A 26,480-nucleotide genomic window follows, 5' to 3' on the forward strand; every position below is an offset into this window, starting at 1 on the left:
GTGATGAGATACCCTCATGGCAGGGTCGTCATCTTACCACTTTAAAATATGCTTCCCAATTTTTTTTTAATTTATTGGCCCCCAAACTCTGTTGCTGTTGTCTTGCATTCTTGCCCTTACAGGATTTTAATTTAAAAAAATTTTTTTCAATCTCCTTCTTACATTGTCAAAGGCAATCTGTAGATTCAATGTAATTTCCTTAAAGCTCAAATGACAGTTGTCACAGAGATAGAAAAACAAAATCCTAAGATCTATACAGAAGCATGGAAGATTTTTGGAATGCAAAAGTAATCTCTAGCTAAAAGAACACTGCTGGAAGAGTATTGCAACAGTAGATTTTAAGTCATAGTACAGAGACATCATCACCATCATCATCATCATCATCGTCATCATCATCATAAAAACAACAACAACGATAATAATAATACCAGCATGTCTTGGCACAAAGCAAGACACTTAGAGGAATGGAATAGAAGACTCAGAGTTAAGCCCACACAGCAATAGCCACCCCCTTTTTAAAAAATAAATAGATAAATAAATAAATAAATAAATAAATATGCCCCAAATAGCCTCTTTGTGGAGGTTTAAGTGAGAATGGTCCCCAGAGGGTCATATATTTGAATTTTTGGTCTCCAGATGGCAGAACTGTTTGACTAGGATTGGGAGTTAGGGCCTTGTTGGAGGAGGTGTGTCAATGGGGGTACACTTTGAAGTTTCAAAACCCAACACCATTCCTAGCCTCCACCCCCTGGTTCCTTTGGATCAGATATACGCTCTCAGCGACTGCTCCAGCACTGTCCTGCATCCCTGTTGCCGGACTCTGTACTATGATGGTCCTGGACTCAGCCTCGGAAGCTGTAGGCCCCAAATAAACTCTTTCTTCTTTAAGTTATCTTGGTCATGATGCCTTCTCACAGCAATAAAAAAGTAGCTGAGACATTTTTTTTTCAACAAATGGTGCTGGAAAAACTGGCTAGCCATATAAGGAAAATGAGCTGGATCTGTATCTCTCACTGAATGATATTGTTGAATTGATATATTAATATCAATTCAGAATGGATCAGAGCTCACAGATGTGTTGGGGGAAACCCTGAAGATGACAGCATAGGCAAGGGCTTCTTGGAAAGGACTGCAGGAGCTCGAGAAATAAAGCCTTGATATGCATAAAACTAAAACATGTCCACACAGCAAAGAAAATGACTAATCAACAGAAGGGACAGCTTTTAGGATGGAGGAAAATTCTATCTCTGCATTAGACAGAGGACCAGTATCTAGACTAAAAGAACTAAGAAGCCAAACACCAAAAATCCAAACAACCCAACCAGTAAATGGGCTAACGAAATAACAGTTCTTAACAGGTTAAGTAGGCATGGCCAATAAATACATGAAAAAAGACGTTCAACGACCTTAGCCATTAGGGAAATGCAAATTAGAACAACATTAAAATTCCATTTCACCCTAATGAGAATGGCTCCCAGTCACAAAACAAAAACAGTGCTGGCAAGGATGCAGGGATTGGGGGCGGGGGTGTGGTCCATAAGCTGCTGGAGGGGGTGTACGTTGGTGCAGCCACTGTAGAAATCAGTGTGAAGTTTCCTCCACAGAGTACAAGAGGAATGACGTATAGCATTGCCTGCCACTTGTAGATATACACCCAAGGGAATCTAAGGTCACATGCCGCACAGGTGCCTGCATGCCCATGTTTATTGTAGCACTTCCCAAGAGCCGAACCATGGAACCAGCCGAGCTGTCTATCAGCAGGCAAACACGTAAAAAGGATGCAGCATGTGTACACAGCGCAGTTTTACTCAGCCTTAAGGAAGACTGAAGCTACGCTTCCTGCTGGCAACCGGCTCTGACTGGAGATCATCATCATCTTTAGTGAAATAAGTCAGATATATCCAGTCAGCCGTGGTGTTTGTAAGCTTCTAATTCCAGCAGGCGCCGAGGCATGAGCACATAGATGTGAGGCCTCACAATGGGAGTGCAGAAGGGAGGCTTGGAGGTGGGGCCCGGGCTTTGATGGCAGGGCATGGATATCCTCAGGGCACATAACAAACACAAATGAAACTGTCTGTAGGATGCCCTGCACTGTGATGGCTATACGCCAATAAAAATAATTTTAAAGCCTCAACTGTTACTTGGAATGAAGTCAATCCTGTGTTTAGCTTTCCAGCTTTACTCCTGTGTCTGTGTATGAATATGCCTTTTGAAGTGCTTCATTCCTCCTCACTCTCACGAAGTCTCTTGAGTTAAGCCAGGCACAGAGGTCTCTCACCCTCTCGGCATCTCCCTTGAGATACAGGATCATGCGCCTCCTGGAAGAGGAAGGCAGGAGCTTGAGCCGTTGGAGTTAGGTTGTTTGTGACTATAGCTTACTCCAGGACCGACACTCAGTGCAGACCTCACCCATACATAGTCAAACTTCCAGGCCTCTCACTCCTTTACTTTTTGGTGATATCTCAAGTTGTAAGCTCAATTTTCTTAACCAATATTTTATTACAATTTATTAACAAAGCGTATGTCACTTATAACCCAACTAACCAAAACAATAGGAAAAGGGGATTAAAGAACACAATAACAAAACTGTAAGGATATCAGTTCCGAGGAGCGATTCTCCCGGCGTAATCAGCAGGATTTCTTCTGCTAGAACCTGGAGTAACCAGAACCTGGAAACTCATCAGGAGCTGGAGCCCCGAAGCCTTCCCTCCAGCGGTTCTCTCTAGGAGTGTCTCGAAGTGGAGCAATGAACAACCAAAACTATCTGAAGTCTCCAAAGGCCCCGCCTCCAGTTCTGGGCTCATTTGTATATCTCCTCTCAGAGTCTGGTCACAGGATCTTTTCAGCTGGAAACAATCAGCCTCCTGCACAAGGTGGTTGGTCTTTTAGTGGATTAACCTCAGCTGCTCTCTCACAAGACTGTTCTGATCCCACACTTAGGAAATAGGTTTCTCTCTCCTTCATCAAGTGTTTTTGATATTAAGGTAATCTTTATGGTTTTTCTTTGTTTTGTTTGTGGGGGGTGGCATTTGGTTGGTTGGTTTTGTGTTTCTGAGACAAGAGTCTCACTGGATAATGTTAGGCTTGCCCATTCACTATTATAGCCTAGGCTAGCTCAACCTCCCAAATGCTAGGATTATAGGTGTGTATCATCAAATGCAGCTTAAAATAATCATAATTAGCGTGGTATTTGATTTGATCATTCTTTTATCTTGGATCATATTTCTTTTTTTGATAGTTTGGTTGTTTTGTTTTGTTTTTTGAGACAGGGTTTCTCTGCATAATCTTGGCTGTCCTGGACTTGTTTTGTAGACCAGGCTGGCCTCAAACTCACAGAGATCCACCTGCCTCTGTCTCCCTGAGTGCTGGGATTACAGGCGTGCGCCACTGCACCCAGCTTGGATCAGATTTCTAATATGAGTTGTCATTGCTTTCATAATCCATGAGATTTTTTTTTTAATGTAAAAATAAAACATCAGGGCAAGATACATGTCCTTGTGCACAGTGTAGAGGCATGCGTATCCCCAGCCCCTCCTGTGCAGTTTCAGGGGGACCTCTAAAGCCTGAGCTGAGGAGAGGAGCGCACAGTAGGCCCCTGAGCTCAGCACTAAGCACCCACAAAGGTGAGCAGAACTCAGCTAAATGAGTTCATGGGCTGAAATATGTGGGGGCCTTGCAGGAGCCCTCATATGCCAGCTCTTCCTCCCCTGAGCTAACAGCGAGAGAGCAGGAATCAAAAGGAACCACTCAGGCCGGTTCCCAGCTTCGCGTGTGCGTAACAATCACCATGAACCTTGTCCTTCTAGAAGGGTGGCAGTTTCTAAAAATTCTGACCACGAGATGTCGGTAATTAAGCTAGATGATGGCCAGTAAATTAGTAGGTGGCAGGTGCCGTAGCTCTCCGCAGCCAGGCTGATCTGTCAGCTGTGTTTTGAAAGAACTGATGCTGTCATGTCTTCCCCATTCCTCACGGGTAATACAGCACCAGGAAGGATAAAACCTAATAATGCCCTAAGGCCCCTTGGGGTCCATTAGTAGCCTGGCAGGTCTTTTTTTAGGAGGCTTTCTCTTGGGAATGTTGAACTTTGTATAGTCTTTTTTTTTTTTTCCCCTCCAGTGACTTCTGAGCAGATAAGAACCCGGAGTTTGTAATTCATTTGTAATTGTATTTTGGGTTATCTTCAAGCAGATACAGTAACAGGCGTGGGAGTGGTTATCTGCAGGCAGCTTGTATGCACAGTCAACATAATGGAGGAGCCGAAATCTAACTGACGTGTAAGCTCTGTGCATGTCCTGAGTGGTGTTTGTGGCTTGTGCCATATAACCACCATGACAGAAGTCATATTGCCCCTTTCCCTCGGGGGTGCTGTAGAATCATGGCAAATAAACAGGGATCAGGGCGTGCTTGGGAACAAGTGGGGACGTGATGCAGGCTGGACTGGCAACTCTAATAGGAAAGATTGCGAGGTGATGAAATCTGCCTACAAATTAGTGTAAAACGCTGCCTGTTACACGTGTGCAAGCCAGCCTAGCTGATCACGAGGGGAAATTTTTTGTGGTGATCACACACACACACACACACACACACACACACACATCACATCACATATAACTTACAGTTTCATGTGTAAAGTTTTGTGGCACCGAGTGAGTTCATAGTCAACATCCATCCACAGATTATTTTCCTTTTCCAAATTGGAATTATAGACCCAGTCCTGTAAACACGGATTGCATTTCCGGTCCATGGATTGCGTTTCTGGTCCCCTGAGAAGCCTGGCGGCCACCACGCCTGTTTTCTGTATAACTCCTCGGACTCTAGCTCTCCAGTAGGAACAGCACCATGCAGCACTTGCCTTTTTGTAGCTGCTTGTGTCGTCTGTCCTGTTGTCCTGTAAGTCATTCCAATAAATTACGTGTCCATTGTGATGGCTGTCCTTGGTTGCCAACTTGGCTACATAAAGAAGGAACTACAATCTAGATATGGTCGGCACGCCTGTGAGTGATCTTCTGCTTGGTCTGAGGTGGATGAATCCACATCTAGTTCTGACCTTAGTTCACACCTTTGATCCGGATCTTGAGGCTGGAAGACACAGGCTTTTAATTCAGATCCTTTCCCCCCTGCCCATCAGGGTTTCTCTGTGTACCCTTGTAGACCAGCCTGGCCTCAAACTCACAAAGATTCACCTGCCTCAGCCTCCCAGGGATTATAGGTGTGTACCACCATGCCTGCTTTTAATTCAGATCTTGAGGAGGGGAGACTCACCTTTAATCTGGGCCACACCTTCTGTTGGAAGTCCACATAGAAGGGAGTTTTGCTCTTTGCCCGGTTGACCTCACCTTGCTGGCACACTCACTCCTTCACTGGCCTCGGAGCTTACTTCTCTGAGAGTCCAGCTTACACAGAAGACCAGCTTGAGACGTCCGGCCTTGTGGGACCAGAGCAAATTCTATAGTCTTGGACTTTCCATTCCTAGCTGGCCATTGTTGGATTGGTTGGGCTGCAGCCTGTAAGTCATTCCAATAAATTACGTGTATTTTGAAAGAGATTCATTCCATATGTTCTATGACTCTAGAGAATTCTAATATATATATATATATATATACATCTATGTTGTCGTGCATGTTAGAATTTCCTTTCTTGGGGCTAGGGAGGTGGCTCATCAGTTAAGAGCAGTGTCTGTTCTTCCAGAGGTCCTGAGTTCAATTCCCAGCAACCACATGGTGGCTCACAGCCATCTGTAATGGGATCTGATGCTCTCTACTAGTTTTCAGGTGTACATGCAAATAGAGCATATAAAAATAAATAAATAAATAAATATAAAAAAAAGAATTTCTCTTTAAGGCTAAGTAATATTCCATTCTATGAAAAACCCCGTACTTTCTTTATCTGTGCCTGTGTTGGTGGATGTTGAGGTCATTTCTGCCCTTAGGATTGTGATGCTCTGGATGTGAGTACACGACACACACTACAGCCTTCGGTTCCTTCCAACACTTAACCAGTGGAGTTAATCACATGCTAACTCTGTTCAAAAACATTTAAGGAATAGCCGATCCACTGGTTTCTACAGTGTGCAAGAGTCACTAGAGGGACCTTTTGAACTTTAGTCACCGGCCAGCACCCATCAGGTCATGTGGAGAATGGTTATTTTGACAGAAAATGTCTCCAGAAAATAGGCCACCTCCAGGGTCACATGCTGCCTGAATAAGAATGTGTACAAACTGGACAAGAATGTATGAATTTTAAGGTCACAGAATAGTGGTGCAAGTTTTTGTTTCCTGTTATTCTGGCCTGTAGCATCATCAGGAACTACTGCTCGGGGTTGCTTTTCCATCTTAACATGCCGTCAAAGGTCCAAACCCAAGGGTGAATGCAAAGTGACAGACCGATCTTTTTTTTTTTTTTTTTTTTAGTTCAGATTACAACTCAGTTGGTTTTTTTGTTTGTTTGTTTTTTGTTTTGTTTTTTGAGACAGGGTTTCTCTGTGTAACCTTGGCTGTCCTGGACTCACTTTGTACACCAGGCTGGCCTCGAACTCACAGCGATCCGCCTGCCTCTGCCTCCCGAGTGCTGGGATTAAAGGCGTGCGCCACCACGCCCGGCTTACAACTCAGTTGTTATCCCATCACTTGTATCCTCCTGTTCCTCCCTCACTCACTCCCGCTTTCACCCTATTCCGCTATCCTAGGTCTATACCGAGGGGGACCTCCTCCCCCTCCATATGGTCATAGGCTATCAAGTCTCATCTTGGTAGCCTGCTTATTCTTTCTCTGAGTGTCATCAGGCGTCCCCATGAAGAGGAGGTGGTGAACTATGGAGCACCAGAGTTCATGTCAGAGTCAGTCCCCGCTCTCCACACAACTGTGGAGAATGTGCTGTCCATTGGCTAGATCTTTAAAACAGAGTACTAGCAAAACCCGGGGACAGTACCACTGTGACCCGTGTGCCCATCAGAGTCATTGTCCTGTGGTGGTTCTGTCACGTTAACTACTCCCCAGCCTCTGTTCCCAAGGTATTCTCAGCCTCAACAGATACCAGTCCCTTCCCAAGGGTGACTTTCTCCGGAGGCTCTGATAGCAAACAGCCGGAAGGCCAACTGAGCTGCACTCATTAACTTCCTAGGCTCCATTTTCCTCATTTATACAAAGTGCAGCCTTCCTCTGAATGGGAAGAAAGTGCTGGACAGGCTCAACTCACACAGCTCAGCGCCTGTCACTTTTCCCGCCACCTTTCCCCTGACAGGACAAAGGGAGCTGATGGAAGGGCGCGCTCTTCTCTTCTTAGCATTCTGATCTCACATATTTTTTTTTATTGTTCAGTTACTTCAAGCATTGGATCAGAGAGTGCTTTCTAGGGGTTTGTCCTTTTGCTGTTGGGTTTTTCTGTTTGTTTTTGTTATTTTTGGGACAGGATTTCTCCGTGTAACAGCGTTGGCTGTCCTGGAACTTGCTTTTAGACCAGGCTGGCCTTGAACTCATGGAGTTCCTCCCAAGTGCTGGGATTAAAAGTGTGCACCATCACACCTGGCTTCTTTTGCTGTTTTGAGACAAAGCCTCACCATGTAGTTCTGGCTGGCCAGGAACTCACTATGTAAAGTAGGCTGGCCTCATAAACTCCTAGATATCAATCAGTCTGCTTTCTACTCTCATGTACTGGGGTTAAAGGCCACACCTGCCTGTTTCCTTGTTTTGTCTTGAGATAAATTGTTGCCTCGTAGCCTCAGTCGGGCCTCAGACCTGCAAACCTCCTTCGTGTTGTGATTGCCACTGTGCTCAGCCTCCGCTAAAACTTTGTGTTATATTTTTAACTCATTGAAAAATGTTTAAAAAGGGATGTATGCTTTGTTAATTATAAAGCTAACTGCTGTTTGGAAAACAGCCTGGGATAGGAGTCATACAGTTGGCTCAGGACAAGAAGTCTTTCTGTAATCTCTCCCACCCTAGTGCTAACCGGGCCTGGCCCTGATTAACTTCCAGACCAGAGGAGACAAGGCATGATCAGGGCAGTGTGGTCAGAGATGCCTCAGTGTCTGTGACAATTATTTGAATTGTCACAAATTTCATCTCAAGTAGAAAAATTAAATCAGATTGAACAGAAAATACAATTATTAAATTTAAGGGCATATGTCCCAATTAGTAATGCATTAGTTCAAATTACGGTTTCAGGTAAATACAACACACTATAATTTCACAGAGGTTTGTTCTGAGAAAAATGGCAGATTTAAGAGAATGTTTAAGAGATGTTCAGAGACATCCACATGAACCATCACAAATAAACAATTAGAACGATGAACTTGTAAATCACTGAGGAAGAGTTACAGTGGCTAGAAAAACTAGAAGCCATGTGTCACGGCGGCACACTGCAAAACCCCGCACACAGACCTGGACAGGAGGATCCGGGTTCTAGGCCAGCCTGGGCCACAAAGTGAGACTCTATATTGTAGGCTCTGTTTCTTAACAATTAAAGTTTATTATACAACCCAACTAGCTTACTCAAGAGGGAAAAAAGGTTATAGGGAAAAAAGAGTGAGCCTTCCGGTATCCGTTCCATGGGATGGGTCCCTAGGTGTCTCTGGCCTGCTTGCTGGCTCCCGGTCTGAACCTGCTGCTGCTCTCTCCTCTCCGCCTGTCTGTGTCACATGCGAAGGGCGGTCTCCTTCTCCCATTGAGGGTCGATTAGAAAAACAGTAGCCCAGGTGGAGTCCCCAGGTCTGCTTCCTAAATTCCAGGCCCAGGATGGCTCCACCCAGTCTATCTCAGGGTATCCATGGGGTGTCCAAGCGGAAAGATTGCTTTCACCTGTGACAAAGCTTTCAGTCTTCCCCACACTATCTCAAAACCCCAAACCAAACATTAACAATGAAAACAAGAGGCAGTTTGGGATAGGGAGAGGGAAAGCCTTTATTATGTGGCCTTTTACTACAGGGAAGCCATAAGTGGAGCGTAATGAGGAGTTCCTTTTCCTTAGTGGGTCAGATCTGGGGTTTTGTTTTTGTTTTGTTTTTAATGTAACTTGTGGAGTGATGCAGCGATTTTTCTACATGTGGTAGAAGTTATGATATATATATCATATATATATGATCATGTTTCCTTTTATGATTTTGAAAGGCCACAAGGCTTGGAAATTACTTCGCAATTTGTTCTTCATGCTATCCTAAGTATACCCGTGAGTGTAACGTGCTGTGGTAATTTGGTTTCTGTTGCAGTGATAAAAGTCGGACCTAAAGCAACTTGGGAGGGAATGGCTTACTTCATCTTAGAAATTGCAGTCCCTGGTTGAGGGGAGGCAGGGCAGGAGCTCGAGAGGCAACCTGAAGAAACTGAGGCATCCCGTGGCGGAATGCTCCTCACTGGCTGGCTCAGCTTGCTCTCTCATTAAACCCAGGACCACGCCCCCAGAGGCAGCACCACTTGCAGTGGGCCCTCCCAAATCAGTCGTTAATCAATGATTTACACACACACACACACACACACACACACACACACACACACACACACGCTTTTACCCATGCTGTGCACATGTTTCACAGTTCCCATATTACCACATCCAGGTAGAGAGTCATGGAACGTGGGCTACCCTCTCGTCCACAGTTATCACCCTCTTTGTGGTGCTTACTACACAGAAATACAATGAAACTCAAATGCATTTCAACACACTTGATTTATATTTATCCATACAATGTATTTCTAGGTTTTAAATTATTTAGAAAAGTTAAATTTTCATTTAACATATAGTCATTCTTTGGGGCATTTGGTCCTGTTTTATTTTGTTTTTTGTTTTGTTTTGTTTTTTTTTTTTTTTGTCAAATACACAAATTTGTAAAACCAACCATAAGGTAACTTTAAAAACTTGAATCAAATTCTATAATTCCGAAGAGATGCCCTTTTCAATATTATGAGTGATTCCAAAGCTAATTTATACCCATTGTAAAAAGAGCATAAATATATTTGAAATTGGGTGGAGGAGCTAGCCTCTGTCTATCTAACTATGTGTTTGTCTTTCACATGCCTCATGATTTCCTTATCAAAAAAATTGAATTATTCTTGTCCAATTTAAGCTTTTCTGGAAAGGGCAAAGACCTTGGGCACCCTATTGGTACTGGGATTAAAGGCATGTTCCACCACTGCCCTCAGGAACATTTAGATATTAAAAACATTAAACCTTTGTCAAATTAATATTTTTCCAAGTTTTGGTTCGGGTACCATTATTAATAAGTTAGTTTCTATCCAGCATAATTCATCTTTGTCTGGAGTACTACTTTTTCCTAAAGTTTTTATGGAGTTTGTTTTACCTTTCAAAGTTTAAGGGTTTTATAGTATATATATTTGGCTCAAAGTAAGGTATCAGCTTAAAAAAATAACTGAAAGTAATATTCTCACTGGTTATTGTTATTGTTATTGTTTTTTTAATAGAATCTCTGATTTTTTTCTACTGACCTGTCTTTATTCCCTAAGCTGCTAAATAGCTTGAAGGTATGGCCGAATAGGATTGCTCTTATTTTTTAGGATTTTTTTCATTCCTGGTCTTACATGTTTGTTTTCACATGTGAATTTTAGAATATTTCCAAGTTCTTCAAAGTCCCGTTATGATTTTAGAGGGGTTGTGTTCAAGTGTCAGCATGTGGTCAGCAAGCATCTTACAATGTTACGTTCAGTTTAAGAGTGACTCAAATGTAAGGTCCCGGCTCTTTGTCTGCTCTTCTTCTTTTCCCGACTTTATTCTTTCCCCACCCACCAAATTTAGAAGCTGAGAGCTGAGAATGTAGCTGAGAATAGAGAAAGTGCAGCCTGGTGTGTGCAAAGCCCCAGATCTCAGCATCTGCACCTCTGTAACAAAACCAGCGTGAGGGCTGCACACAGCATTAGGCTGTGGTGCACCTCTAACACAAACCTCACTCGCCTTATGAGCACATGTTTGAGTTGTGCTCTGTGACAGTGTGGCAGTGGGCACACCTGTGTATACGTGTGTCATGGCTTGTGTTCTTAGGCTACAGCCAGTCACCTTGCCTGCGCCCAAGACTAACCCATTAGGTAGATCCCTTCCAGCCTCACTTTCACCATTTGTACAAAGAGGGACATGAAAGCGTTACCTCAAGCCGACGCTGAGGCGGTTAGCCGAAGATTTGTACAGCACTCAGAACAGAGCGGAGCACATGGAAAACGCAGTCATAATAGCTGCTTCTGTGAATGTTTATACGTACTCAAGAGAGCTTGTTCCTGGAGGTCCTGCATAAATTTATGGTATTTTATGTCCTTCTAAGTTGTCTTGGTTTGGGGAGCTCTTGCTTTTCTTTTGAGACTGGGTCTAATTCCCGTCTAGGATGCCCTGGAACTCACAGTATACTCAGACAGGCCTCAAGCTCGTAGCAGTTTTTTGATTTTTTTGTTTTGTTTTGTTTTGTTTTTGTTTTTTGCCTCTTCAGTGTTTGGAGTACAGCTGTGAGCCACCTTGCCCTGCTTTGAATTATGTCTTTTAAGAGTCCCCACCCCCTACCCCCCACCCCCCTCACCCCCACTGGCAATACTGGGGATTGAACCTAGGGCCTTGTGCATAATAGACAAGCACTCTACCACTGAGCTACAGTCTCAGACCTTGAATTAAATCTTGTACCCATAAAATATTCCTTAATTCCCAGCATTGCATAGTTTGGGGTTCTCTCTGTATATGTCAGTGTGTGTGTGGTGTGTGTGTGTGTGTGTGTGTGTGTGTGTGTGTGTGTTTGTGCATGCCCATGGAGGGCATCAGTAGGTGAGTGGGTGTGTGTGCTCATGGAGGCCAGAGGCTGATGCCTTCCTCTGTCACTTCTTTGTCATATTTTATTTTAAATCAGTTTCTCTCACTGAACCCAAAGCTCACAGTCACAGTCTAGAGTGGGGGCCACTGAGCTCTTGCCTGGCAGATGCCTGTCTCCCTCCGCCCACCGCCTCGCCACGAGGTTGCAGGCACACCTGCCTTTTATGTGGGCAGATCCTGGGGCCTGCATGGCAGATGTTCGGCTCACGGAGCAAGCTCCCCAGCCCTGTTTGAGTATTTCAGATGAACAGCTATGTCACTCACTGGCTAGCACTTTAAGGACAGTTTTAGTCAGGCGAAAGCCAGCAACAGTGTCTTGATGTCAGTGGAAATGATTTTAGTCATAGCTGGATTGATGGGTGTGTGTGTGTGTTTGTTTTGTTTGTGTTTATACAGAAATACCAACAACATACTCTTACGTTTTCTCGGAGCTTTTAGTATTGAGAGTGGATCCTAAATGGATGGGATAGATTGCGTCTACTAGGATGGTTCTAGAATATTTTATTTTGACTTATTAATCTTAGTTGTTACAAACTGTAACAATGGTTTCTCAGGTCTGTGTCTTATTTCTTGGTATATTTATTTTATCTGACTATAGTTTCTTTTCCATTCATTGGTTAGTCAGCACACTTTTTTGTTAACTCAAAGAAATAACTCTTAGATTTGTTAACTGAACTATTGAAGAAGATTCAGCTATATATCGGTTCTCTAGATGTCTCTCCTAATTTCATAAGTTTATAAGTGCAGGGCATTTGCTTGCATTTCCTCACGTTTGGTATTGTGAATGCTCGAGGCCACACATGAAGGTCAAGTCATCCTACAGACACGTGGAGGAGGCCGGAGGTGGAGCACGGGGCTGCGTGCAGAGGCTTTTGACTTTTATCTGTTTCCACCTTTTCTTTAATGCCACTTTCTTTTTCTCCAGCCTAAGATGTGCTTAGTCTCATGCGCTCTCAAAGCCCCTTCCTGCTCTTGCTCTATGATTAATTTTTATTGAGTTGCTTCACACAGTGCAGTCTAAATTCAGTAATTTCGTTGGGGGGGGTTGTCTTATTTTGAGTTCTTTTTCTACTTTATTTTCCTGCTAAAGTGTGATCAGATTTCTATGGTTGGAAATATTTTGGATATCGTTCATTTTAGTCATTGCTCAGGATCATTTTGAGCTGTAGATTCAGTTAGTTGCCTCGTGTATTAGCTCCTGTTCACCCCTTATTTCCTTGATTTTTTTTTTCTGTTTGCAAGATGGTTTCTTCAATTTTGTCCTTCCTTCCTTCCTTCCTTCCTTCCTTCCTTCCTTCCTTCCTTTCACAGGCATACTCCTAACCTTTTCATCATCCTGTATATTTTTTGGTAGCTCATTCTAACATCTTTTCTTTTCCTTTCATTGAAGATAGACATTTTTCTCAGATTATACAAAATCTGATTCTGTGTCCCCTCCCTCCTCCCCCAGCTTCTCCCACTTCCCCTCCCATCTGCGTCCACTCCTTTTCTGTCTCTCATTAGAAAACAAACAGGCTTCTAAGAGATAATAATATAATATAATAAGATAAAAGAATTTCCCCCAAAGAGCTATGCCATACTGCATTAGTATAACTTTCATCACTGAATTCCAACTCTGATGTCATAGCTTCAAGTTCTTAAACAAGGTCAATCCCTTTTTCTCCAAACCTGTCTTAGCTCAGTCAAGGACACCATTTTTCTTAGGTTTTGTAAAAACGTTTTTGTCCTAGAGCTACCTCTTCTTATTCTAAATAAGCTGCTTTCTTCATGTATATGGAATTTATTTCTACAGAGCTGGGGGTTGGCGGGGGGCAGAGAGAAGCAGACAGAGAGAGACTGGTTTTTCTTTTCTCTGTGTGTGCTCTGGCCTTTACCGATAGATCATTAGTGCTAACTGTATTCGGTTCACACTCAAATTCTCCTTTTAAAGTTCACTCTGCTGGAATTTCATGTAGTTTGAACCTGTACTGGTTTTGAGTTGACTAAAGATAACCTTTGCTAATATTTTGGTTTCTACTTTAACCAAACAGAATAACAGGAGTAGGAATAATAGGAATTCAATAATATGCTGTTTTAAATTAACAATATATCATCCAAGCTTGTCATACTTTGCTTTATTTTCTATACTGACTCATATTATTTTGCTCAGGTTTCCTTCATCTCTCCCAAGGAGCTGATTTCATCTACCACTCACCCAAGGGGGGCCATTTGACTTCCTCTGAACAGTGCACAGAGTGGAAGTGACTGTCACCAATATGCAACAACTCTAAGGACTAGCGTGTGTTTCTGTCGAGGCTGTTTGCTTCTCATTCGTGGGATCTGAAGCTCTGCCAGTGCAGGGTGCAGGGATTCTAAGTACCTCCCCGCCCGGCCTGAGGGGCGAGCGAATCAGCTGGCAGTGAGCCCTTTGTAAAGCCACTAGGGTTTGGAGCATTACAGCTTAACTCAGACTAAATAGCCCTTTCTTTTCAAATGCTTTTTCCTGGTCACATATAATTTATGGTGCCTACAAACAGCAAGTTCTAGACATTTTCCCAAATTTGGTACTTGGACCATAAATTATATAAATCTGATTTGTACGTCACTCAGTGTAAATAAATGCAAATGTAGCAGCACTTCAAAAAATACTTCTGCTCCTACTTATATGAGGGAAATGAGAGAAAAATGAGGTTTTCAGCTCTCATATTACTGTTATTTTCAGTTATAGTGTTTTTCTTGTTGAATACAGTTGGTGATGACTTTAAAATGTATGGTCTTGGGTTTACAATACTGTTTAGGCAGTTTCTGAAAATGTGCTTTACTGAAGATGAAGTAAATCTTTCTTCTTAGGTCACAGTAATTCTACACTCTAGGAATAGAGATTAGGGAGTTTCAAACTCTGAACAGAATTTAAGATTCCTTTCATAATGCACTAAAAAATAGAGCAGGTAATCAAACATTTGATTGAATTGATACCAGATACTTAAAATGCTTTTGTTGTAGGGACAGTTTCCGCCCAATTGAAACATTCCATTCTGAAGAGAGGATCCCTAAGATTCAGGAAGTAAATAAAACTTACAAGTCTCAGGAAGTTCCTGAAACTTGCAAGATTCGCAAGGTTGTATCAGCAGTAACATTTGTGGGGCAGCAGAGACTCTCCCACCAGCCAAGATGCCTGTAAGCACAGGGTGCCAAAGGGACTGCGCTTTCATGAACTGACAGCCAGCTAAGATGGGCTTCTCAGTGATGCAGTTGCTTTGGGTTGTCTGTTCTCCTATATGTAACCCCTCACCCATACTCCTGTAAGTCACCCCAATAAACTCACTGGTTCACAAAGTTTACCTCTGACCTGTCGTAGGTTCCTTATCTGAGGTGAGTTATTCAAATCTACCAGGAAAAGACACACAACACCTTGCGTTTAAAAACACAACAGATCCTAGATTTACAGATCATAACAGCAATGACCTCAAAATTGGATCTTGGGATGCATTTAATTTTTCATTCATTATTTTATTTATTTATTTATTTATTTATTTATTTATTTTGGCAGTTATTCAGTGTAGTCGTAATGCAATCAGACTGAACATGGCCTTTTTTGTCGTGAACAAGTTCCCCTGAAAATGCCATGGTAGAATAATGAAGAACCGGTAGACGGAGAGAGAGGAACAGGAGTGAGGTGGGAGGGGAGCTGAGAGGGTGCGTGCCAGAGCCTTGGCCGGTGGGGGGGGGGGCAGGGGGGGCCTGAAACCTTGGATCGCATTTACTTCTGAGTGGATAATGGTTTAATAAGTTGGGCGTTTCAGCCTCATCCCCTGGGGGCACTTGAACACATTACAGAGCTGCCATACTTTTGGCTCAAGTGTCAGAATCTATTTGTAAAACACCATGGAGGAGAAAACAAAGTACTTTGCGTTAAGGATCTGAATAGCCGGCTCACTTTCCTGCTTGCAGGCACTACGGATTGCCTGCAGAGGCCCCATTCACATTTATTAGGTGCTGGCTTACTTAACTGCCTTTTGCCAATCAGAGATGAAACCTTACTGCTTTTGGCTCTTCGAATTTATGATTTGCAAATTTATAGTTTTGCTTTAAGATCTAGTCGTGCAGTTTGGATGTTAAGCATTTTATTTATTTATTTTTAAAGATTTAAAAAATTTATGTTTATGTATATGGATAGGTGTCTGTGTAGTATTGTGTGTAGTCCTGGTGCCCTTGCAGGTCAGAAGAGAGGCCTGGATCCCTTGAAACTGGAATTATCGGATGTGAGCCGCCATGTGGGTGCTGGGAATTGTACCCAGGTCCCTTGGGAGAACAGCTAGTGCTTTTAGCTACTGAAGCATTGCTCTAGCTCAGCGAAGCAGTATTTTATTTTTACTATAATGGCAGGAAATGTACAATTCCAAGAGAGAATTACAAGTTTCAGTCATTAGAATATCTAGGCTTAAAAGTTTGTAAACATAGTCTTAATTATTGAGATTGTTCTTCTTAAAGTGATAATTAATTAGTTATTTAATTGGTGTTGAGATTGAACCCAGAGCCTTGACAAGTCGTCTACCACTGAGCTACGTGCGCAGCCCAAGGGATTTCTGTCTTAATTGTTGTCTGTAACTAGGTGATCATTAAAATCCTAACGAACACATTGAAGTTCACATGATTTGTTAGCATAATGTTAGAAGTTCTAAAAATATAAATATAGGCTTCTATAAAATTCCAAAATCATTCTATAGATTTGTATCAACATCATAACTGTCTCCAACCTAGAGGTCTCTGAGCCCCAAACCTGTACTGTAAGTGTGTGTTCTTTCTTCATTGATGTGAATCATGTCACCCTAAACATAATGGTTTTAATTTCATTTTAAATTCCATGAGACTTTCTATTTGCTTTGGTTTCAGGTGGTTTGGGCACGTCCGTAGTGGCCTGCAAGTGCTTTCTCGGTCCAGTCTGGCTCGTGTGAGATGGACTAAAACCGCAAACCGTCCGGTTCTTCATCCGGGAACTGGGAAAAGGATTGGGATGGTCTCACCTGCACGTCCCTAGACTAATCGCAGCGATGAGTTCAGACGAGAAGGGCATATCCCCTGCCCATAAAACACCCACTCCGACCCACAGAAGTGCCTCCTCTTCATCGTCTTCTCAGAGGGAAAGCAGGCAGGTAAGAGATGATTTTCAGTGCGTCCCCCCCCCCCCATGCCAATAGAACCCTGTTTGGACAGCATGGGATTGCGGAGTCTGAAAGTCTGTTGTGAGGTCCTTTATGCCACAGGTCACCCCCTTATTTTGTGTAGCTGTGCCTGATCATGAGAAGCTGTTACACTGGCTTCTCGGGTTGGTTGGTGGGGACATGGGGCGGGGGCGGGGGGCGGGGCAAGCTTTCAGAGTACGGACCACAGCGCGGAGCAGGGTTTCTCTAGGAAAGCCTAGTGACCTTCCCACCTTGGACACCTGGCTGCGGAGCCAGCATCAAGATTGTGATGTTCGGGTCCCTCTTCTTCAGGGAGATGCAAAAGAACACAGGAAGCCTTGGGAGACTTTCTGTAAGACCAGCAGTGCCCTACAAGCCCTAAATTCTGCCAGGGCCTGTGGAATCTAGTCGCTGTCAGACTCCATAGTCAGGAAGCAAATGAAATGGCAGTGTCTGGGAACCGTGAGCAACAGGGACTGCGTACCTCACAGGCAGCAGAGGAAGTGAAGTCTCAGAGCATATTTATGGTGGAACACGCCTGTTGTCTCGCGTGAGCCACTTCCATAGACACTTGACTGCATTCGTGTGCCAGGGTTGTGTGTGTGTGGATTCATCACACGAGTGCTGCCTGTTGATAGGGCAGCAGCATTTCAGCCAGCCCAGGGAGAAATAACGGTTTCCCTATTACAGTATGTCTTACGGTAGTCATTTGTGGAAATTTACAAGTGTGTTGTCAACCTTTTATGGGAATTTTCCTTTGTGTGAGTTTTACTTAGTGAACAGTCTTGCAGAATCTCTCACTTTGCTCCACTCCCATTTTATATGGTCAGAGTATATTGCCTAATTTTTAAAACAAATTTATTCAGATTACAACTAAATTGTTACCCCATCATTTGTATCTTCCTGTTCTTCCCTCCCTCCCTCCCTCCCGTTTTCATCCTATTCCCCTCCCCTAAGTCTAAGACCAAGGATATTGCCTAATTTAAAGAAATATATCTATCAGTTATTTTTCCTTTTTTTTTTTTTTAAATACAGTATCTCACATGTCTGGCTGGTCCAGGACTTACTATGTAGCCCAATCTGGTCACAGACCTTCAGTAGTCCTATGTCAGCCTCTAAGTGCTGCACTTATAGGTGTTAGCTGTGGTGCCAGGCTGTGCACCAGCTAGTAATAATTCCTTGTATGTGCATTTTAAAAAGGACAACTCAGATATGGATTCACTGCAGTGGGAATGCATTTCTGTGGGTGCTTTTGAGAGAACCTCCAACCTCAAGCCCTCCCAGCACACCCCTGCCACTAATAGCAAGACATTCTAGAACAGTCTGTACAATTTGGCGGTTTCTTATGTGTTTATTTTTCACAGGACCTAATGCGACCATCTCCACTACAGGGTCTTGAGAAGTGTGTAATGCTGGTGCCTTTTGTTACAGCGTTCAAAAAGGGTCCCCAGACACTATCTCAGACACACTTGTGTCACTAACTATATCTGTGATTATCTGCTGATGTAATATCTAGTGCAGTGCATTTGTAGATTCTCATAGACTCAGTCCTGTGAGTGAAAACACTTGGTGTTGAATAACTACTGCGTGCTGAGATGCCCTCTAACTTGGCAATTCTCCCTTTTGCCTGCCTCTCTCTTCTTTCCTGTTGAAACTGAGAAATTGTAAGTCACGTGGCCTTCCTGGTTCCTAAGGAGCAGAATGGATTGACCCAGGTCACCCCGGAGACCTGTGGTTTAAAAAAAACAAAAACAAAAACAAAAACAAAAGACTGATGACTGCTATAGATATAGCTGTCATGCCTTGTTGAGCGGCCTGCTGCACCTGAGCTCCTGGCCCTACATGCAAATGACAGGGACACTGGAGACTCTGGCCTGCCACAGGGACCCTGCAGGTAGAATGGATGACTCCTGACTGGCTTGTGAGTGCCAAGTTCAGCGATGGGAAGGTGTGTAAATTGATCATCAATTTTAGACAATAGACACCATGCAAATGACTGGTGTTTGTTTGTTTGTTTTGGGATCGGGTCTCACATTGTAGCACACACCCTTTAGTCCCAGCACTCTGGAAGATGAGACATGTAGATCTGTAGGCTCTCTTTTCTTAACAAATATATTTTATTACGGACTTATTAACCGAGAGTAAAAGTCACTTATAACCCAACTAACCTAAACAATAGGAGAAGAGGGTTAAAGAATACAATAACAAAACCGTAAGGATATCAGTTTCGAGGAACAATTCTCCTGGCGTAGTCAGCAGGATTTCTTCTGGTGGAACCTAGAGTAACCAGAAACCGGAACCTCAGCAGGAGCCAGAGCCCCGAAGCCTTCCCTCAAGCGGTTCTCTCTAGGAGCCTCTTGAAGTGGAGCGATGAACAGCCAAAACTATGCCAAGTTTCCAAAGGCCCCGCCTCTTGTTTTGGCTCACATTTATACCTCCTCTCAGCATTTGTTCAAGGATGTTTTTCAGCTGCTTAATAACCAATCTCCCTCACATGGTGGTTTGACTTCTAAGGAGATAAACATCACCTGCTCTCTCACAAGTCTTTTTCTCATCCCCCACTTGTGATCTAACAAAAAGTATGTTTATCTCTCCTTTATAGATCTCTATGAGTTCAAGGTGAGCCTCATCTACATACTGAGCTCCAGGTTAGCCAAGACTACATGCCTATGAGTGTTTAAGTAGGCAATCTACTTTTTTTGCCTGTGAATCTCAGCAAGTTGGGGACACCCCAAAGACTTTCTCCTCTGGCTGCTTCCTCACTGCTCTTTTATATCTGTCCATCTCTCTCAAAGAGGAAAATAAAAGGGGATAAAGGCAGGCCCATTTTTCCCCTCCCCTTATTCACTGCCTAAGGCTCAGAGTAAATGTGGAGAGCTTGGGAGTTTGGCACACGCCATGATGTGGTGTGGCACTTTTCATATGCATCTGTACCGTACAAGGACACAGAGAAATTGAGATAAGTGAGTCTTCGCCGAATCATCTCTTCCTCCTGATTTGACAGACATCTATGCAAATACTGCTGTGTCGCACAGTTCAGTTCTGACTTCCTCCAGAATCATTTAAGCGAAGGAAGGCTGTGGCATACAGCAGCAGAGACGGCAGTTGTATTTTAATGTACCTCATTTGCCTCTTGTCCACAGGTTCTAGGTGAAGACTGCTGATGAGCTGATTAAACATTTCTGCCTAGATGTCTGTGACTGTGACATAAACCAACATGTGTAAACCAGTTTCTTATTGTAGAACTGCTCTCGGCGACACAGGATCCGTTCTGTGAATTTTCCTCTTGGTTCTGCCTATCGACCATAGATTAGCTCTCTAGGTCATAATCTTCCACTGGAATAACATTTCCTTTAGTTCCCACTGTCTGCTCCTCAGCCGAGACCCTCATTCCCTTTTCCCGGGTCCTCCAGAGGTCTCTTGCCTCTCCAGCACCTTCAGGACCGTGTCACTTCCAATTCCCTGAATATGGCAGTCATGAAATCTTTCAAACGCTTCCTGTAAAGCCAGACTTCCTTATAGGCCAGATGTCCAGTGAAGATCATCGTCTGGTCCAGCCCCATTGCAAGGCATTACACGGCCTGCTGCAATTTCTATACCTGCCCCATCTGTATCTCTCCACATCTCTGCCCCATCTTCTCTGAGTGGAGCCCCACCCACCCCGGCCCTCTGACGCTTCATTGGAATCAAGGACTGGCTCCTGTGACACTCGTACTGGCCTTGTCACAGAGATTTTGGATAAGGCTTGGTGTTTTTAGATGGTTTAGCTTGTTGATCTATGTGTCGGTCTACATTGCGTTGTAATCTTTTCTCAGAGGCATTTTTGAAGAGCTGCAACACTATTAGTCTTGTCTGTTGGGCTTTTGTTGTTGTTACGAATTTTCCATGCCAGGTTTATTTGTCCTCCCTTCTCTTCTTCATGGGAAAATAAAACAGAGAACATCTGTGCTTAGTAGCACTTGGCTGTCTCTCCTGTCGCTGAGCGATGTGGCACAGGCGATGGAAGATGGGGGCATGGAGTGACGCAGTGCCTGGGCGTTCTTCGCTAAGTGTTTCTTCCTGCAATGAGAGGGTGAGGGGCCGTTTAGTCCTTAACAGGCTCGAAGGCTTCAGTTTGTGCTCCACTAGACGGTCTCTTCGGCTCTTGTGCAGGATGGTAGGACACCTAACACAATTGCCGGTGTGTGCGACGTGTGTCACACACTTCACTAAATAAACATGCCATGGAGCCTCCAAAGCGGGGGAGGTGGTAATGAGGGAGTTGGTGAGGCATCTAAGACTTTCTCGTAAGCCAGAGTCCCCCAGATACAGCTTGCCCCTTGAGGTGTATGGAAGTGGACGTTTTCTTATTAGGTAAACTGAGAGACATGCTAAATAAACTTTCTTTGGCGCTGGGTGTCAATGAATTAAGATTACTGCTAAATTCTGATATAAAGCCTCTAGTTAATCAAACACTTCTAGATTGTAATAGGGTCTGAGACTTCATTTTCTAATATTTGGCTATTTAAAAACAGCCAGATTCTTCTTGCATTTGACTGAAAGACATAGGGACACTGTGCCCAGATCCGAAGTGACAACACTGATTGTCTCATGTTGGCTTCTGGTTGACACAGGGGCATTTCCTACCTGGTCAGCCACAGTCCTTACCTGTCAGTCATTCCCGTATTTATTTATTTATGTGGCCTGTATGGCTCCTGAACTGAATTTGTAAACTTTGACCCCGGATCTTAGTAAGCCTGTTGCAGTAATATTTAACTTATCCAGGACAATACGCGTCAGTGGTGGCCCAGATCAAATGTATCGTTCTCCTCTCAAAGGTGCCTCTTTCCAGTTCCCCTCTCAGTAAATGACATTTCTCGTTTCGATGGATGTATCCCCAGATTACTGGAAATATGCTCAGCTCCTCTTTCTCTCTCAGTCTGTTCCCGACCAGCAGACACGATGGTAGGTTTTCCTTCACCTGGAATCTGGCAGCCGCCTTCCACCTTCTCCCCTTCCACTCCGCTCTGAGGCACCACTGTTCCTCGTCTGGAATGTCGCCATTGTTTTCTACCATCACCCATCATACAGGGCATTCTTTTATTTTTATTTTTATTTTATTAAATTATTCAGACTACAACTCAATTGCTATCCCGTCACTTGTATCCTCCCATTCCTCCCTCCCTCCTGCTTTCACCCTATTCCCCTCCCCTAGGTCTAAGACTGAGGGGGACCTCCTCCCCCACTATATGGTCAGAGGCTATCAAGTCTCATCTTGGTAGCCTGCTTATTCTTTTTTTAGCGGGGCGGGCGGGGGGGGGTTGAGACAGGGTCTCTCTGTGTTAGTCATGGCTGTCCTGGACTAGCTTTGTAGACCAGGCTGGCCTCGAACTCACAGTGATCCACCTGCCTCTGCCTCCCGAGTGCTGGGATTAAAGGCGTGCGCCACCATGCCCGGCTTATTTTTGCTTTGAGTGCCACCAGGCCTCCCCACCAAGAGTGGTCAAATATGGAGCATCAGAGTTCATGTCAGACAGGGCATTCTTTACAGGATAATCAGTGTTACCTTTACAGCCCAAGGCAGGCTCAACGCTTCTCCACCAAGCCCTGCAGGAGACCCATACGGCATTGAGTTGCTGAGCATTGACTGTGAGGCCACTTATAGTCTGGGTCTGCCTGACCCTCTGACCTCATTTCTCGTCACATCGCCTTTCTTTGGATTCCCTACAGTATATCCCTGAGATGTACCCAATATGTTCTTATTTCCAGGTTGTTGTACTTTAGTCAGCTTTGCTCCAGCTGTGCCTGGCTTCCTCACACACCTGACTCACTTGTCAACCCTATTCTTCCTGTCTCTACATGTCCTTGTCATTCACTGCTCATGTGGCTGGTCTTAGTTTTTCTCAAGACACTGATCACCACTTGGTGTTTTAGATGTCGGTTATCAGGCATTGATCTATTTATACTTATGTTCTGTCCTTTGCTACAAGTCCCATGAGCACAGAGACTCCACCCATTCAGCAATGGCTCCCTGGTACCTTGTGCTGTCTTGCGCACATGCCATGTCACTGAGAGTATATGTGAACGCAGACGCGAGTGAGGAGTTGGGACAAGAAAAGATTGTAGTTCCGACTCCAGAGGCTTGTGTGGCTGTAGGGCAACACTCATGAGCTTGACATGACGGCAAGGAGAGAAAATAACAGTTGAAAGTGTTGAGAAGAACAGGGGTAGCGGGGAGAAGGCTTGTCCAAGCATGGCGGTGGGGAGCAGAGAGAGCCAGGCTTTGTCTGCCCCTCCCACCCCTCCCCATCCCCCACCCATCCCGCAGATAGATGTGGGTGGAGCGAGTGGTCAAGGTTTGTGAAGGAAGTGTTCCAGACAGAGGTGGAGTTAGGAGCAGTTTGCACAGACGTTCAGAACATCCGTGGGAAGGAGAGGTAACTATTTACAAGCAGACTTAACTGTTTCCCACCCAACCTTCATATCATTTTATGGTGAATTTACATAATGATTTTTGCTAAATTTATGACCTTCTGCTTGCATTTTTTTATTTGTCTTCCTTTCTTTTCCTTCCTTCCTTCCTTCCTTCCTTCCTTCCTTCCTTCCCTCCCTCCTCCTCCTTCTTTTTATAATATAACATGATTGAGACGGCCTCGTAAGGACAATTTACATAGTTCTTGGAGGAGCCTCAAGAATGTGCCCTGTAGCTGGGCGTGGTGGCGCATGCCTTTAATCCCAGCACTCGGGAGGCAGAGGCAGGTGGATCGCTGTGAGTTCAAGGCCAGCCTGGTCTACAGAGTCCAGGGCAGCCAAGGCTACACAGAGAGACCCTGTCTCAAAAAAAAAAAAAAAACCAAACAAACAAACAAAAAAAATGTGCCCTGTTTAGTGCCAATGGTTATATTTATTTGTACTGTGATCAAGACATATCAGAAAAATCAGATGTCATGGATGTAAGAACCCAGGGTCAAACTGCATAGTCTCCACTAACGACGTCTCTTGTGAATGGAATTATCACAGCTCCCCCAGATTAGATCTTGTCAATCTATATGTGATCTAATCATTTTTGTTTAGTGAAAAAATCAAAGAAAAATGCCTAGAGTTCTGTATAATACTACAAAGTTAGTGACGCTCAGAGATCATAAATGCAGGGAAGTGTAAGTCATAGGTTAGTAGCTGATCCTCTTTCCAGTTTTATCATTTATATTCAATATTGTGATCACACCTTAACAGTTATAGAGTTCTGTTACATGAGTATATTACTTCTGTGTGTGTGTGTGTACGTATGCGTGTGTGCATGTGCATGTCCTCATGATGTGTGTGTGTATAGCTGTTCGAATGGATAGGTTTTCATGTGAGTGTGCATGTTGACGTGCAGGTGCAGCTGTGTGAGCATGCTTGTGGGGGTCAGGAGTCACTGTTGAATGTCTTCCTCAGGTGCTCCCCACCCCCCCATCTCATTTTTTGAGGCAAGGTCTCTCACTGAACCCAAAGCTCAGTGACTGAGCGGACTAGCTGGCGAGTGAGGTGCAGAAGTCTGCTTTTCCCTTGGCGCTCTCCTGGCAGTGGGCTTACGGACACATGCTGCCACGCTGGGACTTTTTCTGCTGGAGAGCCAGACTGAGAGCTGAGAGTCTCAGGCTTGTCACCTGAGCTGTCTCCCAAGTCTGTATGTTAGCTACTTTTCTTGTCGCTAAAACAAAAATCCCCAATAAGAGGCAAGGCATGAGGAGACAGTCGGCCGTGGTGGGGAGATACTGCGGCATTAGGAGTGGGAGGCCGCTGGTCACCTCGATTGTATCTGCGGGTCAGGAAGCAGAGTGGGATGAAAGCCATAACAGCTCCCTCCCCTTTTTATTCTATCAAAGACTCCGAGGATGGGACGGTGCCGCCCCTATGCACAGGGGGCCTCCCTTTTTCAGTTAACCCTCTGGACACCCCTTCACAGGTGTGCCAGAATTATGTTCCCTAGGTGGCTCAGAGTCCAGTCAGATTGACAGTGAAGACTGGCCATCACATACGAGCATCTGAAATCTTCCTATGCGTCATCACAAGCAGAACATTTCAAAACCAACAGTTTCCGGTTAGTGCCCAGTGGTGATGCTGGAGACCATCCCTGGCAGTGAGTCAGCAGGACCACGTGCTGCGGTAACCCGGCTGACAACAAGACTTTGCTCTGACAGCTGAATCAGCCTCTGCTGTCTATGTGAAAAGGCTTCTAGAACTTAAATGTCAAAGCCTGATGCAGTAGGTTTTCATAACACGTTTTCTTCTTGGACAGACAGCGATTAAAAAAACAAAAACAAAAACAAAAAATACCTTCTAACTCAAAAGAGAAATGTTCCAGTTCAGTCATATGCAAGTTAGAAGGTATGAACTGGAACATTTCTCTTTTGACTTAGTCCCTGGGGCATCTTCAGTGAGGCAGCCAAGTTTCTACTTGAAGCAGAGGACCCCTCCTTTATGAATATGAATCCTTTTCCATCTTTGAGTTGTGCAAAATATGTTATGTCAAGTAAAATAAGTTCTCATTTTTAAAAATTAACATGTGTTTGTGGGGGTGGGTGCATGGTATGAAGGCGTGTGTGTGTGTGTGTGTGTGTGTGTGTGTGTGTGTGTGTGTGTGTGTGTAGGTACACACTTATGTGGGTGTGCAGGCATGTGTGTACATGTGGAGGCCAGAGATCAACCTTGGGTGTTTTTCCCAGGAGTCAAGCATCTCAATTTTTAGACAGTCTTTCACCGGAACTTGGGGCTCCCTGATTAGGCTCGGCTGGCTGGCCAGTGGGCCCCAGACCCTTGCTGCTCTGCCCCGCCAGCACTGAGATGAGAAGTGCACACCACCCTGCTCAGCTTTTTACAGGGAGTTGGGGATCAATCGCACGTCTCCATGCCTGGGCAGCCAGTACTTTCTGAAAGAGCCATCTCCAGCCCCAGACACTCTGTTTGATACCTAACCCACACCCCCCATCTAAGCTGCCTCAAGTCTTACCTGGGGGGCAGTATAATGTGATTTTTTTGCATCTCTGTGGCATCCAGTGGCCCTGCAGCTGTGCAGATTGACGCTGAAGCCAACTGTTGGGGTAAAAAATTTGCACTGTCCTCTTTAGAGTGACATTAAAGACTGAATCTTTAGTGGTAAGTGTTTATAAGTTCTTGACTTTCTTCCTATTTAAATTTAGCCTTTTGGAGACCCTAGGTCTCACTTTTCAGAATTTAGGACCAGTATCAATAAGAAATCAACATTTCTGTCCATGGCCACACCTCCCTGAAAATGCCGGTCTCATCTGATCTTGGAAGTTAAGATGGGCTGGGCCTGGTTAGTATTTGGTTGGGGAAAAAAAATTTATATCCTTTGTGACTACTCACACTGTTTTGATTTAAGCACCATTTGCGAGTTAGATATTCTGGAAAGCCTAACTGTTTGGCAGAGTTTCTGAGTCGACAGATCGCCAGCAGCAGTTGCCTATACTTCCTGAGCACTCGCCGCAGAGCCGGCCATGAGAACCCTTTCCAGCAAATGAAAATAGGGCCAACGTAGTAAAATA

The 26,480-nt window shown here is 44.2% G+C and overlaps 1 protein-coding gene across 8 annotated transcripts in view; it reads left to right on the plus strand.

The window, feature by feature from the left end:
* OSBPL6 (oxysterol binding protein like 6) overlaps positions 1 to 26,480 on the plus strand; it is a 181,846-nt gene that overhangs the window by 88,319 nt on the left and 67,047 nt on the right. For 7 of the 8 annotated variants that reach the window (XM_084800157.1, XM_084800159.1, XM_084800160.1 and 4 more), the window contains exon 2: positions 16,664 to 16,923. In XM_084800157.1, coding sequence (XP_084656283.1) covers positions 16,822 to 16,923 — 102 coding nt within the window. In that variant the 5' untranslated portion in view covers positions 16,664 to 16,821. Of the gene's footprint in view, positions 1 to 15,342; positions 15,447 to 16,663; positions 16,924 to 26,480 lie in introns of those variants that run through there. The other variant, XM_084800158.1, reaches the window with a different exon arrangement.

The sequence above is a fragment of the Acomys minous genome (assembly GCF_964271855.1).
Source record: "Acomys minous genome assembly, chromosome: 10".
NCBI lineage: Eukaryota > Metazoa > Chordata > Mammalia > Rodentia > Muridae > Acomys > Acomys minous.